Source organism: Embiotoca jacksoni, unplaced genomic scaffold, assembly GCF_022577435.1.
Source record: "Embiotoca jacksoni isolate LCO1_2020_lvr unplaced genomic scaffold, fEmbJac1.0.p SCAF_2, whole genome shotgun sequence".
Classification (NCBI taxonomy): domain Eukaryota; kingdom Metazoa; phylum Chordata; class Actinopteri; family Embiotocidae; genus Embiotoca; species Embiotoca jacksoni.
In genome coordinates, this window is record NW_027185340.1 from 18812351 (window position 1) to 18833280 (window position 20930).

At 41.6% G+C, this 20930-nt stretch overlaps 2 protein-coding genes across 4 annotated transcripts; one reads left to right on the forward strand and one right to left on the reverse strand.

Annotated features, from left to right (window-relative positions):
• Positions 1–283: 283 nt before the first annotated feature.
• Positions 284–16077, reverse strand: pms1 (PMS1 homolog 1, mismatch repair system component). 3 transcript variants are annotated; one of them, XM_069154894.1, is made up of 13 exons: positions 16014–16077; positions 14747–14890; positions 14418–14600; positions 14044–14146; positions 13490–13653; positions 9932–10048; positions 7026–7148; positions 6775–6921; positions 5789–6597; positions 2739–3206; positions 2395–2525; positions 697–857; positions 284–612 (listed from the first exon to the last, which is right to left on the reverse strand). In XM_069154894.1, the coding sequence occupies exons 2-13, from the start codon at positions 14876–14878 to the stop codon at positions 439–441; spliced, it is 2712 nt and encodes a 903-aa protein (XP_069010995.1). In that variant the 5' UTR covers positions 14879–14890; positions 16014–16077; the 3' UTR covers positions 284–438. The 3 variants fall into 3 exon arrangements, with proteins under 3 accessions (XP_069010995.1, XP_069010993.1, XP_069010994.1); XM_069154892.1 differs by having other exon boundaries at positions 284–622; XM_069154893.1 differs by lacking the exon at positions 16014–16077 and adding an exon at positions 15844–15973 and having other exon boundaries at positions 284–622.
• Positions 16078–16385: 308 nt separating this feature from the next.
• On the forward strand, positions 16386–20847 carry ormdl1 (ORMDL sphingolipid biosynthesis regulator 1). The gene is made up of 4 exons (XM_069154898.1): positions 16386–16496; positions 17655–17834; positions 18893–19044; positions 19342–20847. The coding sequence occupies exons 2-4, from the start codon at positions 17661–17663 to the stop codon at positions 19475–19477; spliced, it is 462 nt and encodes a 153-aa protein (XP_069010999.1). The 5' UTR covers positions 16386–16496; positions 17655–17660; the 3' UTR covers positions 19478–20847.
• Positions 20848–20930: the final 83 nt, after the last annotated feature.

The following is a 20930-nucleotide window of genomic DNA, read 5'->3' on the forward strand; positions in this document are numbered from 1 at the left end:
ATCCATAACTTCATTTGTAGAGTTTAAAAAGCAGAAGACGCTGGGAGCTCGGTACCTGTTTTTACTTTCCTCATGAAGAATTTCCATTTTGATGAGTCAGCGGATTCTAACCTGCGTCCTTCCACCAACACTTTCCAAAGATGAACTCCCTTTTTTCTGATGCTCAGAATATACACAATATAAACTGTGAATATTTTCTGATCCAAGAGCAAACATAATAGTAATGTTGTGATGTATTCAAGATTCACAAAATGAGTCACACATACTTGACCAAAGCCTCAAATGTGAAAAAAATAAGTTTATTTTCTGATTGTAGCAAAGTTAACAAACCAGGTATATTAAACTGAGAATAATGAGCTGTATTAAAAGGAGGCAGCTATTGTGTTTTAAAGATGCTGTCAGTGAGTTGTTTACTCGGTCAAAGCTCTAAAGGCCTCATCAGCAGAGCCTTCGCTTGCTGCTCTGTCGACGGGACGTCCGACAGGTGCTGGAGAAACGGTTGTCCATGGATACAGGTCCGGCTGCTCTCACCCAGCTGCCGCTCCATGCGTCGAAGGGTTTCCTGCACATCCTCTCTGGATAAATTCGTAGGCAGCTGACGGGCGAGTCTAACTGCTTCACCCTGTCGGGGAAAAGTTCAATGAAGCGAAGCTAGATACCACAGAGATGCTGTTCTTAATTCGTAGCGTCTCTCACTTGTAGGTAGTTTGTGACTTTAAGCGGCCGACACTCGCGCACAGTCCTGGCCTTCCTGTGAAGAACGGCCGTCAGGATCTCCCTGAGGTCCTCCACACCGAGGAAAGGCACGCAGTCTGCCATTGCCGTCACTTCCAGATGTCTCTCCGCTGACATGAGGCCTGGCCAACACAAGCAGAAAACAAGGATTAATATACTCCAGACGCTACTACTATCTCCAGGAAAGAATAATAAATAAATATGGTGGTTTACGGCCGGACTGATGACCAAGTCAAACAAGCTGAGGGCCAAATGGAGTGTTAAATGACTAATAGAAGCCCCAGCAGACTGGAAGCAAGTTGTCCTGTAGGGTGGAAAAATTATGGCTTCTCATTTCATGAGGAAATACTGCAAATCATTCGCAACTTATATTTCTAATACACAACTTTGGATGGTAAAGGTACAACCTGGAGCCGCACATGATTATTTCCTCATTGCAATAACTGCATACATATATTTGCTTATTGTTCAAATTTAAAATAAAAACTACCTGCAGAATCGCACCGTACACCAATTTTGGAAAATACACGACCCACGCTAACAAAAACGACAGATTCTCTGCAGATTTTGTGCAATGAATCCGTGCTACATGCGCCGCCACCTTCAGTCCCGTTGCACACCCACAGAGGCTGGCAGTGCCAAATGAAAATTCCTGGAATTTCTTAAAGGGCAACCATTCTCATCACCTGCACGCTGGGGTACAAACCTACTGTGAGACCACGCTGCCGGGCGGAGAGCCAATGTCAACTGAGGTGAACCGCTCCGGCAACAAAAACAACCAACACTCACAGGACACTGTACAGCCTTCGCAAGCAACCATTGAAGAAGTCAGAATAATGAAGAAGAAGCTGGCAAAAACAAGCCCGAGTGCGGGAGTGATTCTGTTTCGGCCTTAAATTATGGTAATTTAACAACATGTTTGAACTTCAGTCACAGCGCATAAATGGTTAAACTACAACGATATCTGCTGTAACTATCAGAAAAATCTGCCAATCTGAATGAAATGCCCCTAAAAATATATTCTTAGTAAATGTACAACACTGAGAAAAAGAACATTTCATAAATGTATTTATGCTTTTGATCAATTATTTGCATAACTTATACTAGTTGTCTGATTATTGGACTAATTTCTGAGTGTGTTAATTGTACAAAAACAGGCTTAGTTTGAAGATAAAGTGTTACAAAACTTTACTTTGTTTATAATGTGTGATTAAATTGTGTCAAAGTTAAACGGGAAAAAGAAGAAAAACGTGCTTTATCTTTCATGACTTATAAAATCATATTTCTCTTATTTCATCATTTTTCGTGATGGACTGGGAATTTGTTCGTCTTATCCACAACTAATCCGACAAGAGAAACTCTGTCAGAAATAATTGCCTGTAATCCAGTTACAGGGACTGTACGTTTGACATCTCTGACTGGTGAACTGTGACATTAACGGTGGCAAAACGGCTCCGACGTTTGTGAAAGAAAAAGAAACACTCGACGAGACCTTTTAAAGAGCCTGAAAAAAAATACGACTTATTTTCAGACTGATGTGGTCTGTTGTAAACTTTGTCCGGGACATGTTTAGGACAACTTTGTATCAAGTTTCAAGACATGCCTGCATGATTGGCAGATTGAACTCCCTCATGGTCCAAACGTTTGTGTGCATTGTACCTGGAGTGAGTGTGATTTTGAACCCGTTGGCCACCAGCCTGGGATCAGAGAAGACGGCCCGTCCGTCCAGCTCCGGGGTTTGTTTCTCCATGTCACACAAAGTCTCAGTGTATGCAGCTCCTCCTAGATTTCTACAAAAGAGACACGAGGAGATGTTTAGCATACGACAGCAGTGTATTTGTATTCATTAGATGAGCATTAATAGGAACCGAGGACCGGGATTTGTCTTAATAATGAACTAAAATATATACAGTGCATATTTGTATGTAAAGAAATTGGTTGAGTGTGCAGTTTTCCATAAGGAAAACAACTGTTTTGCTGGTGAGAAGTGCGCGATACATTACCCATCTGTTAACTGTATAGGGTTCTGCAGACTCACTGCTGGAAGTATATTATTCTCTAGAAGTCTCTTAAACAGCAAGGCTTCCTCCACTCGAAATGGGTTTAACAACATGAGCCTCTGACCACATAAAATGACCCAGGCGCTCTGAGAGGCCAGCCGGTTTACAAGACGGAGGCCCCGTGGCGCTGCGTTGCTCTGGGATGAGAGGCGCTGAAGCTGCAGCCGAAGGGCAGCCATGCTGCAGGGGAGGGGCTGCGAGGGCCTGGGCGCAGGGCTCTTCATCTTCTTCTGGGGCTGTGCAGAGAAGAGCTCGTCCAGCAGCTGCTGGTTGGACAGCGGGGCCTTGCGTTTCTGACCCTGCATGTGGCTCCTCGGGGTGCTCGCGCTGGGCTCTCGGGGGCCCTCACCTGAGGCCAGCTTGGTCCTCTTGTCGTGGTGCTCCAGGTGTTTTTGTGCCTTCTCCTCGTACCTGCAGTTCAACCACGTTTTTTTTAATTTTTTTTAATTACAACAGAAGTGACAACTGTCTGTGTTATAACATCAACAAGTCACCATAAAATCAAGACTTTCGATTGCAACAATTTGTAACAAAAAAAAACTCGACTAATATATAACTTTGACATGTAAATAGACCTAAATGACTGAGTCAGCCTGCATAAGTGAGTCAGACCTCTAACAGGTCTGCAAGTTTTTGCTTCATTGTTTTGCTTGATAAATAAAACTGGAAGTTCTCCGGGCTGCACATCAGTGACGACGCGTCGGGGGTGTTTGGGTACATTTATGCGAACATTTTTATTATCGTTTTTTCATGCCCATTTTGAACCTGTATCCTGCCAGGATTAGAATCAACCAATCAAATTGTTTGAGAAACACACAAGACATAATGCATTGTTGAGATTCGGACAGTGTGATCGCTCACTCCTCCGTGACCTATAGCCACCCTTCACCCGTCCCTGTTTTGGCGCCTAGAAGCATAACTCCACAATTACTTGTGTTTCTATCTGTTGTTGTATTCTCAGACCATATTAGTGTTTTAAGATAAGACTCTTGTGCGCGGAGAACACGTTGAGAGTTTGACACCGGAGTACACACAGTGCTTTTCTTCAGTAAAACAGTTGTTTGCCGACTCATGTTTCCATATAGAGTCATATGTTGAGGGTTAGGTCTCGCACTTCAGCACCCGGTTACTCCAATAACCTGCTACGTGAACTTGTGCTAGTGTAATTCCTAGAAGTGGTGTGCCACTTAACAGTGGCGGTGGAAGGAGCCAAGTCCCTGCCACATCTTATTTCATGTTTAAGACAGCAGTGCGGCGAGGCGGGACTCCGAACAGATGTCTTTTTCCATACACTCTTCCATACCTTATACAAGACCCCGAATACTGCTGATACACATTTTCCAGCCTTGCAATTACTTTAAATAGGTTCGCAGTAATCTAACATAATTGGGTTGAAACGCTTTCAGCACGGTATAATGGTGTAATTCCCTGATGCTAGCTGAGTAGTGGATACAGATCAGTAGGTAGCACAGTTTGCTGCTTTCTTTTACATGTCCGTGTGCATCTGGGACATTTTAGAAGCTAATGACTGCATGACGAGATTTCTTTTGACGCACACAAATGACGGAGAAAGGTAATTATTGCACTGTGCTTTCAGACCTGCTAAAATGTATCAAATCAATGTTTGATGCACCTACACCTCAGAGTTAAAATTAGACACTATTCTATTAATTATATATAAACATCCGTCCGATCAGCATGTTTTCTTCTAATAATTCCATCCTTGTCTTACCTTCATTCATGTAAATCCTTGACTCGGAGAGGAGTGTCAGTCAAACACAAATGCTCATTACCTCCATCTGTTCTGCATCTGTTTGTTCTTGACTATCCAACTGAAGTCCCTTTTCCACTGCTAGTACAAGCAAACGTTGTGGATAGTACCTGGTACCATATTTGGTATCAGCTCCGTCGAGGTTCCAAGGAAGCTGAGGTGAAACTGAAAGGTGACGTGAAAACGCTGCAGACCGCTGATCGATCAGAGACTATCATCACAATCACTGTATTACTATGCGAGTGCTCAATCCTGTCATTGTTAAATAGTCAAGCTACACTAGATGCCAAATTTTGTTTAAATTCACTGGGCAATTCAATTAAAGTCAACTCACAAAACCACATGCGGTCAATCGAGAAGGAAAAGACTTTCCTCTGTTTGGTTTGCAACCAAAGGATCCAACCATTACACGTGTCACGTTAAAGATTATGCAGCGGCAGTTTCATGTGGTGTCGCTATAGTTGCAACGCCCCATTGAGGGGGGTACTATCTGCAGTGGAAAAAGAAATCCAGAACAGTACCAGGTACCGATGGCCAGTAAAATTGGGTATAGTCGCGCCAGTGTCGGCAGTAGAAAAGGGGCATTACGTGTTAATCCTAACGGTCATCCCCAAGAGGCCTGTTAGTTGTGTTGTACTGGAGCAACATTTCATGGTCATCCCCACTAACCCCACTCAGGTCAGTGTAGTGAAACTTCTGGGATTGTAACACCCAGTCCTAATAATCAAACCTCGCTCCCCTTATGTAGCCTAGGTAAGGTGAGATTTGTAAGTGGACAAAAAGACTGGTGCACATCTGGAAACAGAACAATTAGGTGTCAAGGTTTCTAATTAGAAATGAGTAAATACCAGTTTATATCAGTCAATATATATTGAAGCTGTAGTGACTTAGTGTCACTATTAATGCCTGGGGACTACAGTAAATATGGAAAGTAAAAACAACCTGAAAGCATCTGATACCTGTTAAATTAATGAGAAAACAAGAGTGTGGTAGTAGATGGCATACTTTGGAAATAGAGGACGTTTCATAAATATTAATACCTGTTGTACTGCCTGACTCCCTGTTAGGCGCAGTTTTTTGGAAATTAGAAACACAGCTCATATCAATAAAGTTTCCAGAGCAGGCGTTTCACATGCAAATGACAGGTCAGACGTCCCCCCCCCCCCCGAATAACAAGCAATGGAAAAAAACTGCTCGGAAAGGTGAAGGTCTGGAAACTCACTTCTTACGCTCATCCTCCCTCAGCTTTTTCCACCTCTCGTGAACAGTGATGCTGATCTCCTGCAGGCTGGCTGCGGGTTTCTCCCGCAGGACCTCGGCTCTGGCCTCCTTCTCGAACAGGGCGGCGGGGGTCGGCGGTGCCCTCGTGGCGCGGTTGCTGATCAGGTCGTAGGCCGTCAGAGCAGCCCGCTTCTCGGTTATGGCGTTGAAGGTCTTTTTGCTAGAGCTGCTCTGACCCATGACCTCATCTGAGTCCGAGTGGTTGACCTTCGAAGGTTGATGAATAATGACGGGCTGCAGCGTTTCTCGAGACACGGGGTCGACCAGAGCTGTCCCCCGGCTCCAGTCCTCAGCTAATATCTGGTCCTCGCTCGTGTTTGATACCACATTGTCCGCAAGTCTGTCTTGGGATTTGCTCGCTGAACTTGTTTCCGGTGTGCAGCTCTGAGATGTTTCGTCCTCATAAAGAGAAAAGTTCGACTCGAGCTCGACTGGGACCCGGTTGACAATCCAGTCGTCCGCAACAGAAGACGAAGAGCTGCCAACTGAGGTTTGGCGGTCTAGAGGAGCATCAGTGCTTCCTGTCGACGGAGTCGTGTCCCCGTGTTTAGGTGGATCTTGGAGGAAGTTATCACTGTTGCCCCTCTTTACGCTTGGCTCCCCGTCCAGTCGCAAAGCATCGGTCTGCAAAGGACCCGATGGCGAGGGAGATGTCTCGAGGTCGAGCTTCTTCTCAGCCGGGACATCAGCAGTAGGCCGATAGCCATAGAGAGAAACCAGCAATAACTCTACTGCAGTCAACACAGCCTCCTAAAGATCAGACAGATGGCTGATGGTTAAAATAATCTTAAAGGCACATAGAAATTATCTTCCAATCATACGTTCTGGGCAAAGGTTTTGATTTACTTCCCTCAAACATCCCTACATTTGACTCAATTCTGACCAAATGCACAATTCACTTTGAGCAAGGTTATATTTCATGGCTACCTTGTTGTGAAGAAGAACCTGCGTCTTGTCCGGTGTCAGATTAACATCCACTGAGGAGGGTGGGACTGTGATTTTAAGCATGAGGGTGGGATATCGATTTCGGGCTGCGTCGGCGGCGTACTGGGCGGTGTAGTGTTGACGCAACAACTGACGATCAAATTGCAGGGGAACAAGAGAAAAAGAATGGAGTTAGATCAAAGATATTAATTGTGATGAACGCAGTTGTATTGATTTGTGTAAAATTTCTCTACCTTCATTATTTTCTTTTGCTGGACGGGCCGGTTGTTGACAAAGATGAAGGTTTTTTCAGGGCTGGATGAGCTGGTAGAGACGTAATCAGCTCCAGGTTTTGGAAAAAAGCCATCTAGAACTATCTGAGGGAAATAATAAAAATAATATTAATATTAATAATCCAACAAAAGGTGAGCTAGATGAAAAAGAAGTTCACTACTATCTAGAAAAATACAGTAAGGAAATCAAATACAGCAGAGCCCTTCCTCCTTTACTTTTCTTTGAGAAGGTCACTCATGTGTTTCACACTTCAAGGTCAGACTATTGCAGTTCTTTATATGTCGAAATGGGCCAAACACTAAAATCCCAGCTCCATTTGGTGCAGAAAGAGTCCTGACATAGAAGCGTGAACACATTTCTCCCATCCTGGCATCACTTACATCAGCTGCCTCTTCAGCAAAGGTTTAATTTGAAAGGTTTATTGTTTGTGTTTAAGTGCTTCAACGGAGCAGACCGTCTCATCTGTAGGACCTGTTGTTCCGGTCTGCGCCACGTTGATTGCTCAGGTCATTGGACCAGCAGCTTTCAGTCGTTCCTGGATCCAGACTGGCTCTTAAGGTCGACCCGGCTTTCTCGGTGGAAGCTTCAAAACTTTAAACAGCGTCACCCCTTCACATCAGGTCGTTATCTTTACATCCAGCGTTCAAATCCCAATAGAAAATGGCTAGTATGACTTGTAGGCACAAGTCATACTAGCAGTGTCGTCTCTGGAGTTAGTAGAGGAACAATGGTTGTGGTGGGCGTGGAAAGCAGCTATGATCTTGTGGCTTTGAGAAAAGATAACGTTGCCAAAGTATGTAGGCACAAGTCCTACTAGGTTAGATGTTAAACAGGTAGAGTAGGGGTGGTGGGTGTGAGTATCGAGGGAGTAGTCCTGGGACACCAGGACTGCTGTTGAGCCTTCCCGAGGCGTCGTGGGCCGAACTTGACGAAACAGCGGTGAAAGGAGGTGCCCACTTAATAAGCCCAATGAGATACTGCACATTCTCACCTTGTTGCCAAGGTTTTGTTATAAGTTGGTTCTACTTTGGTGTAGTTTGGTGTTGTTTCGTGAGACGTTTGGCAGATATTGTTTCTGAGATTGTTGTGCTTTTGAAACCTGGAAGCTGCATAAACTTCACCATCGTTATATTTTCTGTTAGGATGTCACGGTTCAATCATTCCAGCACAGACGCACAACTGGGAATGGAGCCATCAATTCTCAGCACACCATACTGTACATTTAGTGTCATGGCATTGATGAAGAGGAGGAGTAAAGCTACATTTCTCATTACATCAACTCCTTTTTAATTTTGATGTTGAAATATCATACTTATGTCACAGTAAACTTTAAAGTGAGCAGAGAGACAGTTTGTTGTTTCCTCTCGTGAATCTACATGAAGCCTTTAACACGACCTGCTGCTGCTCAACATTTTTCTATTATAATCTGCATCACACATGATGACCTTTCACCCAGAATCACGCAGGAGGGACATTCTCGTGAGCTAAAATTGATGACTCAAGGTAAAAAGTGAACAACTGTACTTAAAACTCCATTATGAAAGTAAGCTAGTAAGAAATTATGGAAAGCTATTAACGTTGTACAGATTGCGAGCGGAGAGTTGCTGTGCTTTTTTCCACATGGCCTCGGGCTCATTATTAGCAGCATCGCACGCCAATGACGTTAATAAATGAACTGCTGTTTCAGGTCAGGGCACATATGCTTCTCTCTATTTCTGCTCATTAGGGTCACTTTATGAGAGTACGAATGGCACCTCTGGCCCCGAAGGGCCTCGACTATGTGTAGTCAAGCTGCCAAAAAAAACGAGTGTCACATTTTGTCCTGCGGAGGAAAAGCTCTTACAGCTCTCCCCCAAGAGAGGCTGGTGAAATTGTCAACCTGGTTCCCACTTGATCACGCAGCTTTGTTCTTTGGGGACAAGGAGGAGAAAAGTTCTTTAATTTCTACAGGGAGTAAGAGGAAAAGGTGAAAGGTTGTTCTCATAACCGGGCGCCAAGCAGCAAAATAACAACAACAAAGGGGAAAATGAGAGAGAAACAGGGTGAAAAGGGCTGCTCCATATCTGTCAGACTAGATTAGCCGGGAGCCTGACAGCAGGTAGGAGCCACATGACACCTACCGTGACCAAGCAGAAAGTTACAGCTTGACAGTAATTCAATTACGATCAGCGCAGCAAAACTCACTCACTCCTCATCAGGAAAGAACTCAAGAGAAAAGGGCAAAGAAATAGTTGGCCAGCCACCAACTGACCACATTCGCTGGCTTCAGACCAGGCGTTCATGATGAGGTTATTAGCTCACAGTCCGGTATAACGTGCACGCTCTCATTTGCTCTGCAAAAATGATCCATCTTAACTCTACAGTAAATGTAGTATTGACAGTTCAAATTACACCTCTGTAAAAACAAAATAAGTCCTCGTCGTCATTCATGTGTAGCAGAAAGCAGATTATTGTCATCAAATTCTTTTCCTATGAAGTATTTTTAGCACATTTTAAGTAACTAATAATGAGGTTAAAGGTCATTTTAAGATGGATTTGTTGATGCCATCCTGAGAGTCCACAGTATGAGAGCGTGCGGGTCTGTGTCATGTCAGCCGTGACACTCAGGGTGCAGTACCATCCCTTCATATTCAAAGCGTCGTTTCTTACAACGTTAAAATGAGTCTTTGTCCAGCTGGTCAGTGTAAAAACAACAAAACCAACCTGGAAACTAAAAACCTGCAAACAAGAGTCCAACATAGCAAGATAGATTTTACATTTCTAAACTTGTGTAAAATGTGAAATCACATTTTCCAAATGCAGACAAACTCGAGATCTTTGTTTGTCTTCCAGACCATTCTTCTCTCTCTCTCTCCCCTCAACTAACCTCCGGTTGCTCCTGGTGATGGTGGCAAGGGAGCAAGTTGGCAACAGGAGCGGGCCCCAGTGTAGCGAGGAGGGCGCTTCTGTGATCGGCCACCTTGGCCTTCTGCCAAACCGCCACCTGGAACAATATGACACCAGTCAGCTCGAGTCCACATCAGGCAGACCGCACTGCGTAGTAAACACCTGTCGAGATAGTAACCTGGCCACCGAGACGCAGACACATCTGGAGGTCAGACATTTTGATTGTCAAGAGATGGACAACAGCTGGAGTTTGGCTACATCAGCCCGTGTCCAAATGTGAGGCTGAGAACATCAAAAAGGTGGGAGGGTGGTTGTAAAAATGAAATATTAAACTCTAAACCATACCTGTATTTCTAAATGCATTATTTAAACGCCAAGCAGAAGTTTACAGTAGCTGTTGCTGTGAAAATAATCCACACAATGTAATCTCAAATCTCAAACATTTTGTTTCAATCCTGATATTTTTGGAACTTTAGTAACCCCAATTAATTTAGATAATTTCTGAATATTTTAAAATAAAAAAATACATGTATTTAATGCCAAATTTGATGCTGTAATTTTGACCAAAAAATAAATAAATCACTGCAGCTCAAAAAATATTACCCATAACACCCAGTTTGTGCCTGTCAGCAAATATACCTCCCAGGTGTTGATTTCTAAAAGCATACACTCTGTCGCAGGACATGTCTCAGATATTAAATATACAATCTGGCTCACGTAAACGGATGACTCCTGTAAACAGGTCCTGGAGAAGCCGTGAAACACGTCACCGGCCGAATAGCAGAACTGGAGATAGAGGATAGGGGGGTAACGTGAGTGCTGATGTTGCAAAACGTCTCTGCTGCCCTCCCCCTGACAACCGCCAAATTGATTTCTATGAAAGTTATACGACGCTCGTGCCCCCCCGACCTGCGCCACCTATATGCACGTCTGTGTACAAACTGGCCTGAAACAGAATCTGGGTTCGGGTCGGCAGCTGTGTTCAGCAACTTACTGAGGCGTCCTAATCAGCCAAATCAGAGTTCACAGTCAGCCGTATTTATGTTCGGGGCACCTGACAGGTCGCTGTGGTGGGAAAAAAAAGGGATGAAAATGTGTAATTGCTAAATAATTCCACTGGTGATTAATCTAATGTTATGTAATGGAACAACTCAGAATAACTGGCTTTTTTTCTTAATTTTTTATTGTGTACACCAGAGGTATGCAGCCGTGTACAACCCGGGGGACGAGCGATAAAAAGACACAACCAGCCTAAAATAAAATTAGACATTGTGGAATATGATGCCTATTTTTCCTAATGTGTGTTTTTATATTTAGTTAGGCTTCCGTTTTCAACGACCTCATCCAACAATCAAGTAGTTATTTGTTTCCATTTGCAAATAGACTTCAACAAACACATTCTGGAAAGCGACTCTGTTTTTTGCAGATGAGATAATCACATTATTTCTTTGTGCAGTCTTGGTGTGTCGCTATAATGTTCGAAGCGCTGACTCGTCAAATCAAACATTTAATTTGTTTTAAACTTTCAAAATAAATTCATACTTCTCTTAAAATTATTTTTATATAATATATTCAGCGTTCTTTAAACAGCTGCGGGCTTTGCGAGTACAAACGATGATGCTCGCTGCTTAACGAGGTATTGTTATATTTGTAATATTTGAGTTTGCTTGTTTCCAAACACTTTAATCTTTTTGCCTGTTGCTCACAGCCTACAGTATTTGTTCCCGGAGCACTGTGCACAGGCAATAATACAAATAAAATCCTCCCTCTGTTATTCTTGTTGGATTTGTAATTAATGTAAATGTAATGTAATTTAGTAAAACAGATACCAACAGATTCATAGCTGTTGTCCTTCAATTGTCTGCCAACACTGTTGTATAATTTCCAGTCACAGACAGAAGTTTGTTTTCCACATTTAAACAGTTGTGTACTATACTATTCAAAATATCTCAACCAAACTCCATTTAAGAAATACCTGAATATCGTTATAGTTCAAAACAATAAACCCTTTTCATATATGTTATTATTGTAGAGGTTAACAAACCCTTTCTGGTTTCAGATTCTCAAATATGATGATTTCTTGTTTCGTTTGTTTGTTTTATATCAGTAGCTGCTTTGAGTTTATGAGCATAAAACCAGCAATTTTGAGACATGAGGTTGGACTCTGGAAAATTGTGATGGGAGAGTTTCTAAATGGCATGGACTACATTATCAAATAAACCAGACAAATAATTTAAAAAAAAATCTCATTAACCCACAAACAAACGTTATGATTGTTTGTGGGTTAATGAGATTTTTTTTTTTAATTATTCGTGTTAAGGAATCAATTTTAACAATCAGATATAGATATAGAAGTCAGATCCAGAACTGTAGACGTTAATATTTTCTTCGCATTTAAAACAACTCAAGTAAACAGACAACTGTGGTGTTTTGTGCTGATACTATAAAACAGCTACTTCTTAACCCTATGAGGCCTGGGGGATTTTCAGGGTGATTTCACTGCCTTCACTTTGAAGCTCACATCTTGGTCATTATAGCCCCTAACCGTTCATACTGTATCTTGTTTTTTTAAGGACAATCTTGGCTATCCAAATCTTTCATCATTTAATCTGATAATACTTAGAGATTTTTTTTATATTAGTCTTTACATCAAGGGAAAAAGAAAATCGTCCCATGAAATTGTTATGTTTTTTTTATGAGTTCTAAGAGTTAAAGAAGCAGTTTGTAGGATTTAGTGGCATCTAGTGGTGTGTGTGTGTGTGTGTGTGTGTGTGTGTGTGTGTGTGTGTGTGTGTGTGTGTGTGTGTGTGTGTGTGTGTGTGTGTACGCACCACAGTACAAAATTTTTCAATGCTTTGACACATGTCGCTGTTGTTGAGGTTTCCAAACATAACACGGTGCCGTAACTACATGGCAGATTAACAAAAACTGAGGGGGATGTTTGAGCCTGTCGGGACAGTCATCTGAAGAATAATGAGGACACCTAGTGGTTGCAGTATGCGGAGGAATTCTTAACATGGATTTAATCAGGACAGATTTAAGTGTCAATAAAAGCTCACTTTTGTTCATTTTTAATTAGAGATACTAAAAAATAAAACCATAATCACCAAGGCGACTACTTTAAGTTTGACTTGTCCTTTTATCAGCTTGAATGTTGTCTGTTACAATAGTTTGAAGCAGCAGTGAATTTTAATTATGTTTTGGTGGAACGATGACTGCTTTGATGACAGTGATCATTGCGGATTTACAACAGACAAGTGCTGCAGAATTTTTAAGGACATTTTGACACATTTTCCTGCCTTAAAAACTCCACTGTAGTTCACTGCTGCTGATATTTGAGACAGAAAAACCTATAAACATATTACAGCCACCTTTCAAGCCGACAGGAGGTTATTGCTCGATACACTTATTAGATCGTTCTTGGGTTGCATGTCACCTCACGGTTGTTTGACTGCTTGTTGACAGCATGTTGGTTTGCAGTTATTCACCGTTCGTCCTCACTTTGGTTATATGTGAAAAGTGAGCAGGAGTTACTGACCTTGTTGTGAATGAGCATGAGTCTCAGCTGGGGTTTTATAACGGCGTAGGCCATCAGCAGCTCCTGCACTTTCCTCAGCTCCTCCTTGCACTTCTTTGCGGAGGAATAGTACTGCCGTCTCACCGGGAGGTTCTTGAAAAGTTTCATCACGCTCACCGTTGTACCTGGAAAACACAGAGGAGAGTCCAACAGCTTCTGATATATAACTCACTCTTCCTGAAACACATCGGCTTTACTCATCTGGACACTACGGCTGAAACATGTTTGTTAAGGTGTCCGTTATTTTGAAGACTTTTTACGATAAATAAACAAATACCAAGATGTTTTCTTGGAGATCCAGCTCACAGTTTTTTTTTTTTACCACAGATCAAGAATTTACTTGTAGCAATAGGTGAGGCAGCATGTGACTGATATTCATGTGGAGACTCAAGCACTTTCGAGGGGAAGAGTGTAACCCAAATTGCTTTCTGTAGCTTTAATTTACAATGTTCCCTAAATGCCTCACAAGCTAACAGTCGGTACAAAATCACTTAATCACTTGTCAGCGCCTTTACCTTGACCCAAGTGAGACGGCTTCTGAGAAATAATTCTCCCTGTAAAGTCGAGCATGTACTGAGTGCTGATGTCATCCTCCTCTGTCTTCGTGGTGACAGCCACCTGCAGGGAAACAGCACAAGACATCAGCTTCATTTTCACTGAGACCAGACAGCCGTTCACATTGTAATGAACCACGATGTGTATTTGAGTTGTCAAAGACTCATGAAATCTGTAAGTTATAAATGTGCATGCACAAGTGAGGTGAATTGTTTCTTTTTAATGAACTTTGTTATCAATATTTGTAACATATTTTCATTCAGATCAACTTTGCTTCCATTCACTTTTGATATGAGCATCATTTACCATTTTACATCCGTTTAATGCTTCTCACCTCAGCCACAGCGCAGACGGAGCCCAGCGCTTCCCCCCTGAAGCCGTACGTTTCCAGACGCTCCAGGTCGTCATGGCTGCAGATCTTCGAAGTGAAATGTCTCACAGCCATCACACTAGTATCTACAGCTTTGATTCCGTGGCCGTTGTCACGTACTTCTATCCGGTCCAAGCCGTAGTTCTCCTGAAATGTGTCATTCAGTTCAAGTCAGTAATGTGAGTTGTGAAGATTTGAATTGCATCACTGCTTCACACTAGGCTTTATTTGGATATTTTAAAATATTAATTAATTTCTCCTTGTTCCAGAATCTGTGATTCATGGCACTGTACCAGTTTAACATCAACGCTTGAAGCCCCAGCATCCAAGGAATTTTCCATCAGTTCTTTCACTACATTCACCACAGAAGTGATGACCTGGGAGCTGGACAGCAGCCGCACTGTGTCTGGTGGCAGCTGCTTCATGACTCCAGGTATCTGCAGAGGAAAAGTCTGTTTTAGGTTGGTGCTTCTGAGTTTTGTTGAGTTGAGATCAGAAACTAAAATTTCGAAACGCCTCCAAAAAACAGAAGGCAAACGCTTTTCAATCACGTCTCCTACTAAGTGGCACAAACACACATTGTTAAGCAAAACCCATTTGAAACTGGTTAAGGTTATTACTGATGATGTTCTGGTCTAGGTAAGATATGGGTATGTCAGTGTTTCTGAGCCCAGTGTCTAATTGGTCGTACTGAAAACCAAAACAAAGCATGAAGAAGCAGATTTACATTAAAATAGAAATCTTTATCATCCAATAATATAATGTTGTCGAGTAAAAAACTGATTTAAGAACAGGTTGGTTGACATTCACTAGCCCATTAAAACACACACACACACACACACACACACACACACACACACACACACACACAATATGACAACATCCATTTACTTAAACAAGCCAAACCAGTTAAAGGGGAGCTCACAATTTATACACTGGTCCCTGTGCCAGTTTAAAGCATCATAGGGTGGCATGAAACCAAACAAATAAATAAAAACAACAAAGACAAATAAACACCTGCAAGGCCGTGGCTGCCTGTGCAGCTACAATTACAAAACAGTGAGCATTTGCTGCAGACTTGAAACTGAAAACTGCATTTAAAAACTTAAAAGATATGATGTTAGTTTAATGAAATCTGGTCTTAATTTATGATTTAACAATCTTTTTTTTTTTTTTTTTTTATCAGAAATACAGATTTATTGCTGCTTACTAGAAAAATAATATTTGAATTTTAAGAAATATGAGTGACACATGAGAACCTGCTTTGTAAAAATGTATCCAGTACATGTTATTGACAACCCATTTAAACTTGCAGTTAGAAGAACTTGAAATGTTGAATTAGGTACAATACTAAAAGTGACAGATTATATGTATATAAAACATACAGTACCTTTTGCAAACGTCAGTTAACGCATTTGCTACTTATGTAAGCCGCTTAGACTCGTTAGCTTACAAATCAAAACCCAAATTTTGTGTAAAATTACCTGCCAATATTATAAACCCACATTAAACTCAATATTAACATTATTAACTCGCTAAATAACGTAATTAAATACTGACTTGCAGTTGTTCCTTCTCCAGCAGCCCCTGAACAATCGTTCATAACAACAGACATGAGCCGCACGCCGGAAACGATCTGTTTCCCGCCCCGTCCAGTGCACGCTGATTGGCTAGAAGTGATGCCAGGGCGGAGTCATAGAGTACCACGATGAATTGTCAGCCCTCAGTTTGAGCTAAAAGGTATACCAATGTGTCAAGATACTTACAACCTTCGCTTTCGATATGACTGACAGGTTTTTAACGTATCCTGACATTAACCTCGTATAACTTTAATACAGCTGTCGTCTTCTTGTAACTCGTTAGGAGCGCAACACATCCTGAGAAGGCAAATTCAGGGCAATAATTGTGCCCACACAAAATCCTTCCGTCCACTTCCGCTCGAGTCAGTCTGCGCTTGGGAGCTGAACACAACAACAGGAGGATAAACCATTTCTCTCCGTAGCAGTTTGCTTTTATAAATACTTCCACTGCTCGCTACTACCTGTAAGTCTACAAAACCCAATTTCTGGGTGTTTTATTTCACACTTCTAAGCACGTAGCGTACTTTGCAAACCGTGTTTACGCTGTGACGTGACAAACTTGGGTTGTGAACAGTGGTCAAATGGGCCGGGCTATGTGCTGGAAACGAAAACATATTAAAAGGACGTCTAATGTTGACATATTTTTCAAACGATGGAAGACGTTAAACGTTAGAGAATAGATAAATAAAAAGTGTGTCAGTCTGGTTTTATTTTAACTGTTTATTTAGTTATTTGAACTGCCATGCAGTTTACTGTAGCCACGACTATTATCCAGCAAATAGACAAAGCCAGAGTGTTGCTTCAGCACCAAAGCGTGCATTGTTTGTTTGTAACTTTAGTCTTGATGCTCTGAGGGGCTTTTTCTGCTTGTCATGCTACAAGTAAAACATATGATGTAATGCGTCTGTTACCTCATTTATTAATTAACTCCTCTTATATCTGTCTGGACTGATAAGAGCAGCAGTATTAGAACTGAAGCAGGTTCATATCAAACTGACAAGACTGAGCATGTTTTACAGTCACTTGGCCTGATGGAAAGGCTGAGCTGCTTTTAGACTGAAGTCTAGATTAAGGGTCATCTCGTAATCTATAAAGTCTATCCTCGACTCGATAACAATTGGGAGAACTGAAAAATATCAACTAATGCCATGATAATTTGACTAATCAAATATTAAATTTGCATGCACGGGGCACTCTCCGGTGGTATTTAAGTGCTTTAAAAGAGTAGAAGATAAACTCTTATTTGTTTTTTTTCTTTAATCCGGTCTGGCATCTGAAAGTGTGCCAGAGGTCAAAGATCAACATGATTACACAACGTGTTTTCACATTTGGACTTACAGAAAGGGAAAAGTGCCGTAGTCACACTTTGATAGTACAGTTTGATTCTTAAAGAAAATCCATAACATGTATAGTAAATTCTAAATATTGCACTCTTGTCATTGGGCAGATCAATAGATATTACCGGTCATTGATCTGATATTTTAAACTCTTGCAATACTTGCAAGGCCACAAATGATTTATAAATAAAAGTCTGACTTTTAGACGCATTCGATTCAATTGAATGAACATCAATAGAGTAACGCTTAAAGCCGTAAATGTGAATATTTGTTTCTGTCCACAGACCAGAATGAATGTGGGCGTGGCACACAGTGAGGTGAACCCAAACACTCGGGTGATGAACAGTCGAGGGATCTGGCTGACCTACGCGCTCGGTGTCGGGATACTTCACATCGTGCTCTTGAGCATCCCCTTCTTCAGCGTGCCGGTGGTGTGGACTCTGACGAATGTCATACACAACTTTGTAAGTTAAACTCTCCCACTGTCAGCGCTGCTCTCCCAGACGACACCAAAACAATCAAGCATTTGGATCTCAGGGTGTTTCAGAGTACGTGTCGAATACCGCAAAGTTTGACGCCAGCTGAGGATTGCATGCGCTGTTCAGATAACGGCCCGCTGTTCGGGTATCTCGCCTCTGCTTGTGTGGGCTTGTTAAGATATGCTCTATTTTGGGGAGGCAGTCCTGGTGACAGCCCGATGCTACACCTAATATGGTCATTTTCCCCACGAAACATAATGTCTGCAGACCAAACTGACCTTTCACCGTTAGATGACTGGCCTCAAATCAAGAAACAAAGTCGGTGTGTGTGTGTGACCTCATCAAATAGTGCAAGCTTGCGGAGGTTTACAAGGATTGTAAAGGCTATTAAGAGTAACGGCTAAGGTCAACTATAGCCTATTGTTTTCCACCACAATACAACAGCAGTGTGCTGATTATCCCTCGGCAGTACGTCAGCGTTTTAGTTTTTATTACTTTTTCCTCTGTAATGCAGGTTTTCCATCTAAAGCTGAATTCCAGTGTTTTCACGTCGAGACTTGTATTTAGAAATGTGTGTCATTCCAAAGATAGCTCTCTTAGTTTGCAATCAAGGGACGTGATCCTATCCAAGTTTTCTTTTTTTGGCCCTTGAATGTGCACTTTCACGGTCTTAAGCACCACCAGCAGCAGGCTGGAGCTACTTTGTCCCGGTTGTTGGAACAGACACCGAAACTCATGCAGCTACACAAAGTTGGCGGTTTTTAATCTGTAGTTTGTCAGACGAGAGGAAATTGAAACACAAGGCTTTGGCGCAACGCTCAAGAGGCTTCACATCCTGTGTTTGCGCGATCCAGATGGTGTTCAGACACTTATCTCTGATCGCTGCTGTTTCTACGTTAACGTTATTCGAAGCTCTTATTGTACAATTGGACACGAAAATCAAATGTATTTTTACATCCATTTTGTGATGTTTTAACGGGGAAAACACCATTTAATCAGTCTATTGTTACAGCCTTGTTCTTTGCGTGTTTTTGTCTCTGCAGGGAATGTATGTCTTTATGCACGCAGTGAAGGGCACACCGTTTGAGACCCCTGACCAAGGCAAAGCCAGACTTCTTACTCACTGGGAACAGCTTGACTACGGCGTGCAGTTCACCTCGTCGAGAAAGTTCTTCACCATTTCCCCAATCATTCTGTATGTCTTAAATCCTACGATCATGCCTTCACGTTGATGTATATTTTAGGAATTGACACAAGAAAATAACAATGAACAAATTCTAGGTCTCTCACATCGACTACCAGAACAAGAATTTAATCTTTTTGCTTTGAAAACTTTGATTATCGCCACAGAATTAAATGTTATGGAAACTGAAATGCTTCCTGTCTCTGCTGATGTTCAACATACTTTGTCTGAAGGCCTGTTTCTTGTATCCAACGGATATCTTGGTTGATATTTCATGTTTTTTTTTTTGTTTTGTTTTTTTCCCCGTAGATACTTCCTGGCAAGTTTCTACACAAAATACGACACGACACACTTTGTCATCAACACTGCCTCCCTTCTGAGCGTCCTGATCCCCAAACTGCCACAACTACACGGGGTGAGAATTTTCGGCATCAACAAGTATTAAATTATTGTACATGCTGTGCCTCTCGGCAACAGAAGCTAATTCCTGTGCAGTCCGTACACCGCCGACGTGTGTACTAAGTCATACAGTTTGTGTAAAAGGCCACTGTTGTCGTCTAGAAAATATCAGGTTTTAAAAGAAAAAGACAGACGTGCGTAGATGACAGGATGCCATATGCATTACTAACTTATGTGAATATTTAATGATGTATTTTTGGCCTACATAGACCCGGGCTGGCCCAGGCATCAGTGAGGCTTTTGGTTGAGTTTTGTTTGTTTTGTTTGTTTGTTTTTTTCTTTCTTTGCCCTCAATTCACACGGTGACACAAAGTGTGAATATGAGTCTGTTTCTAGCCACAGAGGTCCCAAATGTATTTTTCAAAGATGTTTACTTTGTAAGGTAGGAGCCTGTGGCTCACTGTTTATTGGTACACTCTCATTTTGTAATGGGTGTCAAACAAATTCATGCTGAGTGAAGACTAGAATCATTCTCTTTATTTGCATGATTTCCTTGATATCTGAATCATTGCTCATAACTCAAATCAGAACGGAGCAGGTGTTTTTTTTTTCCAGTGTACACTTTTTGTTTTTGTGAATGTTGTGTCCTGCGTGGTTAAGAAAAAAAAGTTCTGTATGTAGAAGTGAGACAAATGATTGTTGTCAGGTGAAGTGTTTATGGAGGGAGGTCTACAGTCTTTGTGATAAACTTACACTCGTGTACCTGCTCTCTTTAGATGACAACTTTTGCTATAATTGAGGCAGCTAGTCCTGCTTTGTTTGGCCATAGCTCATAGTACTCCATATTTCTTGTTCTTAATCTTATTAAAAAATATGTTTGTGCCCTCCACGCTGCTGCATCTCATGGTCGTGCGTTGTATGAAATACCTGGATTGGGAGTCGACTTTTCAGGCCACTTTTCCACAAAGGAAAAGTCAAGCAGTTGTAAAAACAGATGATTTTATCAACATGTATGAAGCATATTGTTGTTTTAAAATGTATGTTTTAGATACATATTTCTGTACATTTAAGGTACAAAAGATTACTCGGTTTAGGCTGATATTAAACTTTTGACCTGAAGTAACATTGACAAATCAGAGGTCATCAGGAAATGTGTTAACACCCATCATGCAAAGTGGAGTAAACAATTTTACAATAACGAGAGCTAGCTTGTGAAGCAATCATCGAAATTTATCTGAAAATGTTTTGTCATGTTCAGCATAACCAAATTAAAATAATCACGCCATGCCAACTGATAAAAAAACAAACGCATTCAGTATAAAAGAGAAATTCTATAAGAGATGACACAAAGCAGGATCCAGTCAATGCAATTCAGCGGTCAAATAAAGTATCAGCATCTCTGATTTTATTCCACAAGCTGAGTTGTAATTCTTTGTGTGAACTTAACATCCACTGGAGAATAATGTGACAAAAGAACGCTCTTGATTTGTTATAAAGTC

Bases quoted from the DNA above. Each gene is read 5' to 3' on its own strand.
- ormdl1 (XM_069154898.1), top strand. From the start codon at position 17,661: ATGAATGTGGGCGTGGCACACAGTGAGGTGAACCCAAACACTCGGGTG. The intron at 17,835-18,892 runs GTAAGTTAAACT...TTGTCTCTGCAG, and splicing joins CGAATGTCATACACAACTTT to GGAATGTATGTCTTTATGCA. The intron at 19,045-19,341 runs GTATGTCTTAAA...TTTTCCCCGTAG, and splicing joins ACCATTTCCCCAATCATTCT to ATACTTCCTGGCAAGTTTCT.
- pms1 (XM_069154892.1), bottom strand. From the start codon at position 14,878: ATGAAGCAGCTGCCACCAGACACAGTGCGGCTGCTGTCCAGCTCCCAG. The intron at 7,149-9,931 runs GTTAGTTGAGGG...TATTTCCCTCAG, and splicing joins ATCACCAGGAGCAACCGGAG to ATAGTTCTAGATGGCTTTTT. The intron at 6,598-6,774 runs GTAGCCATGAAA...TCTGATCTTTAG, and splicing joins AGGTTCTTCTTCACAACAAG to GAGGCTGTGTTGACTGCAGT.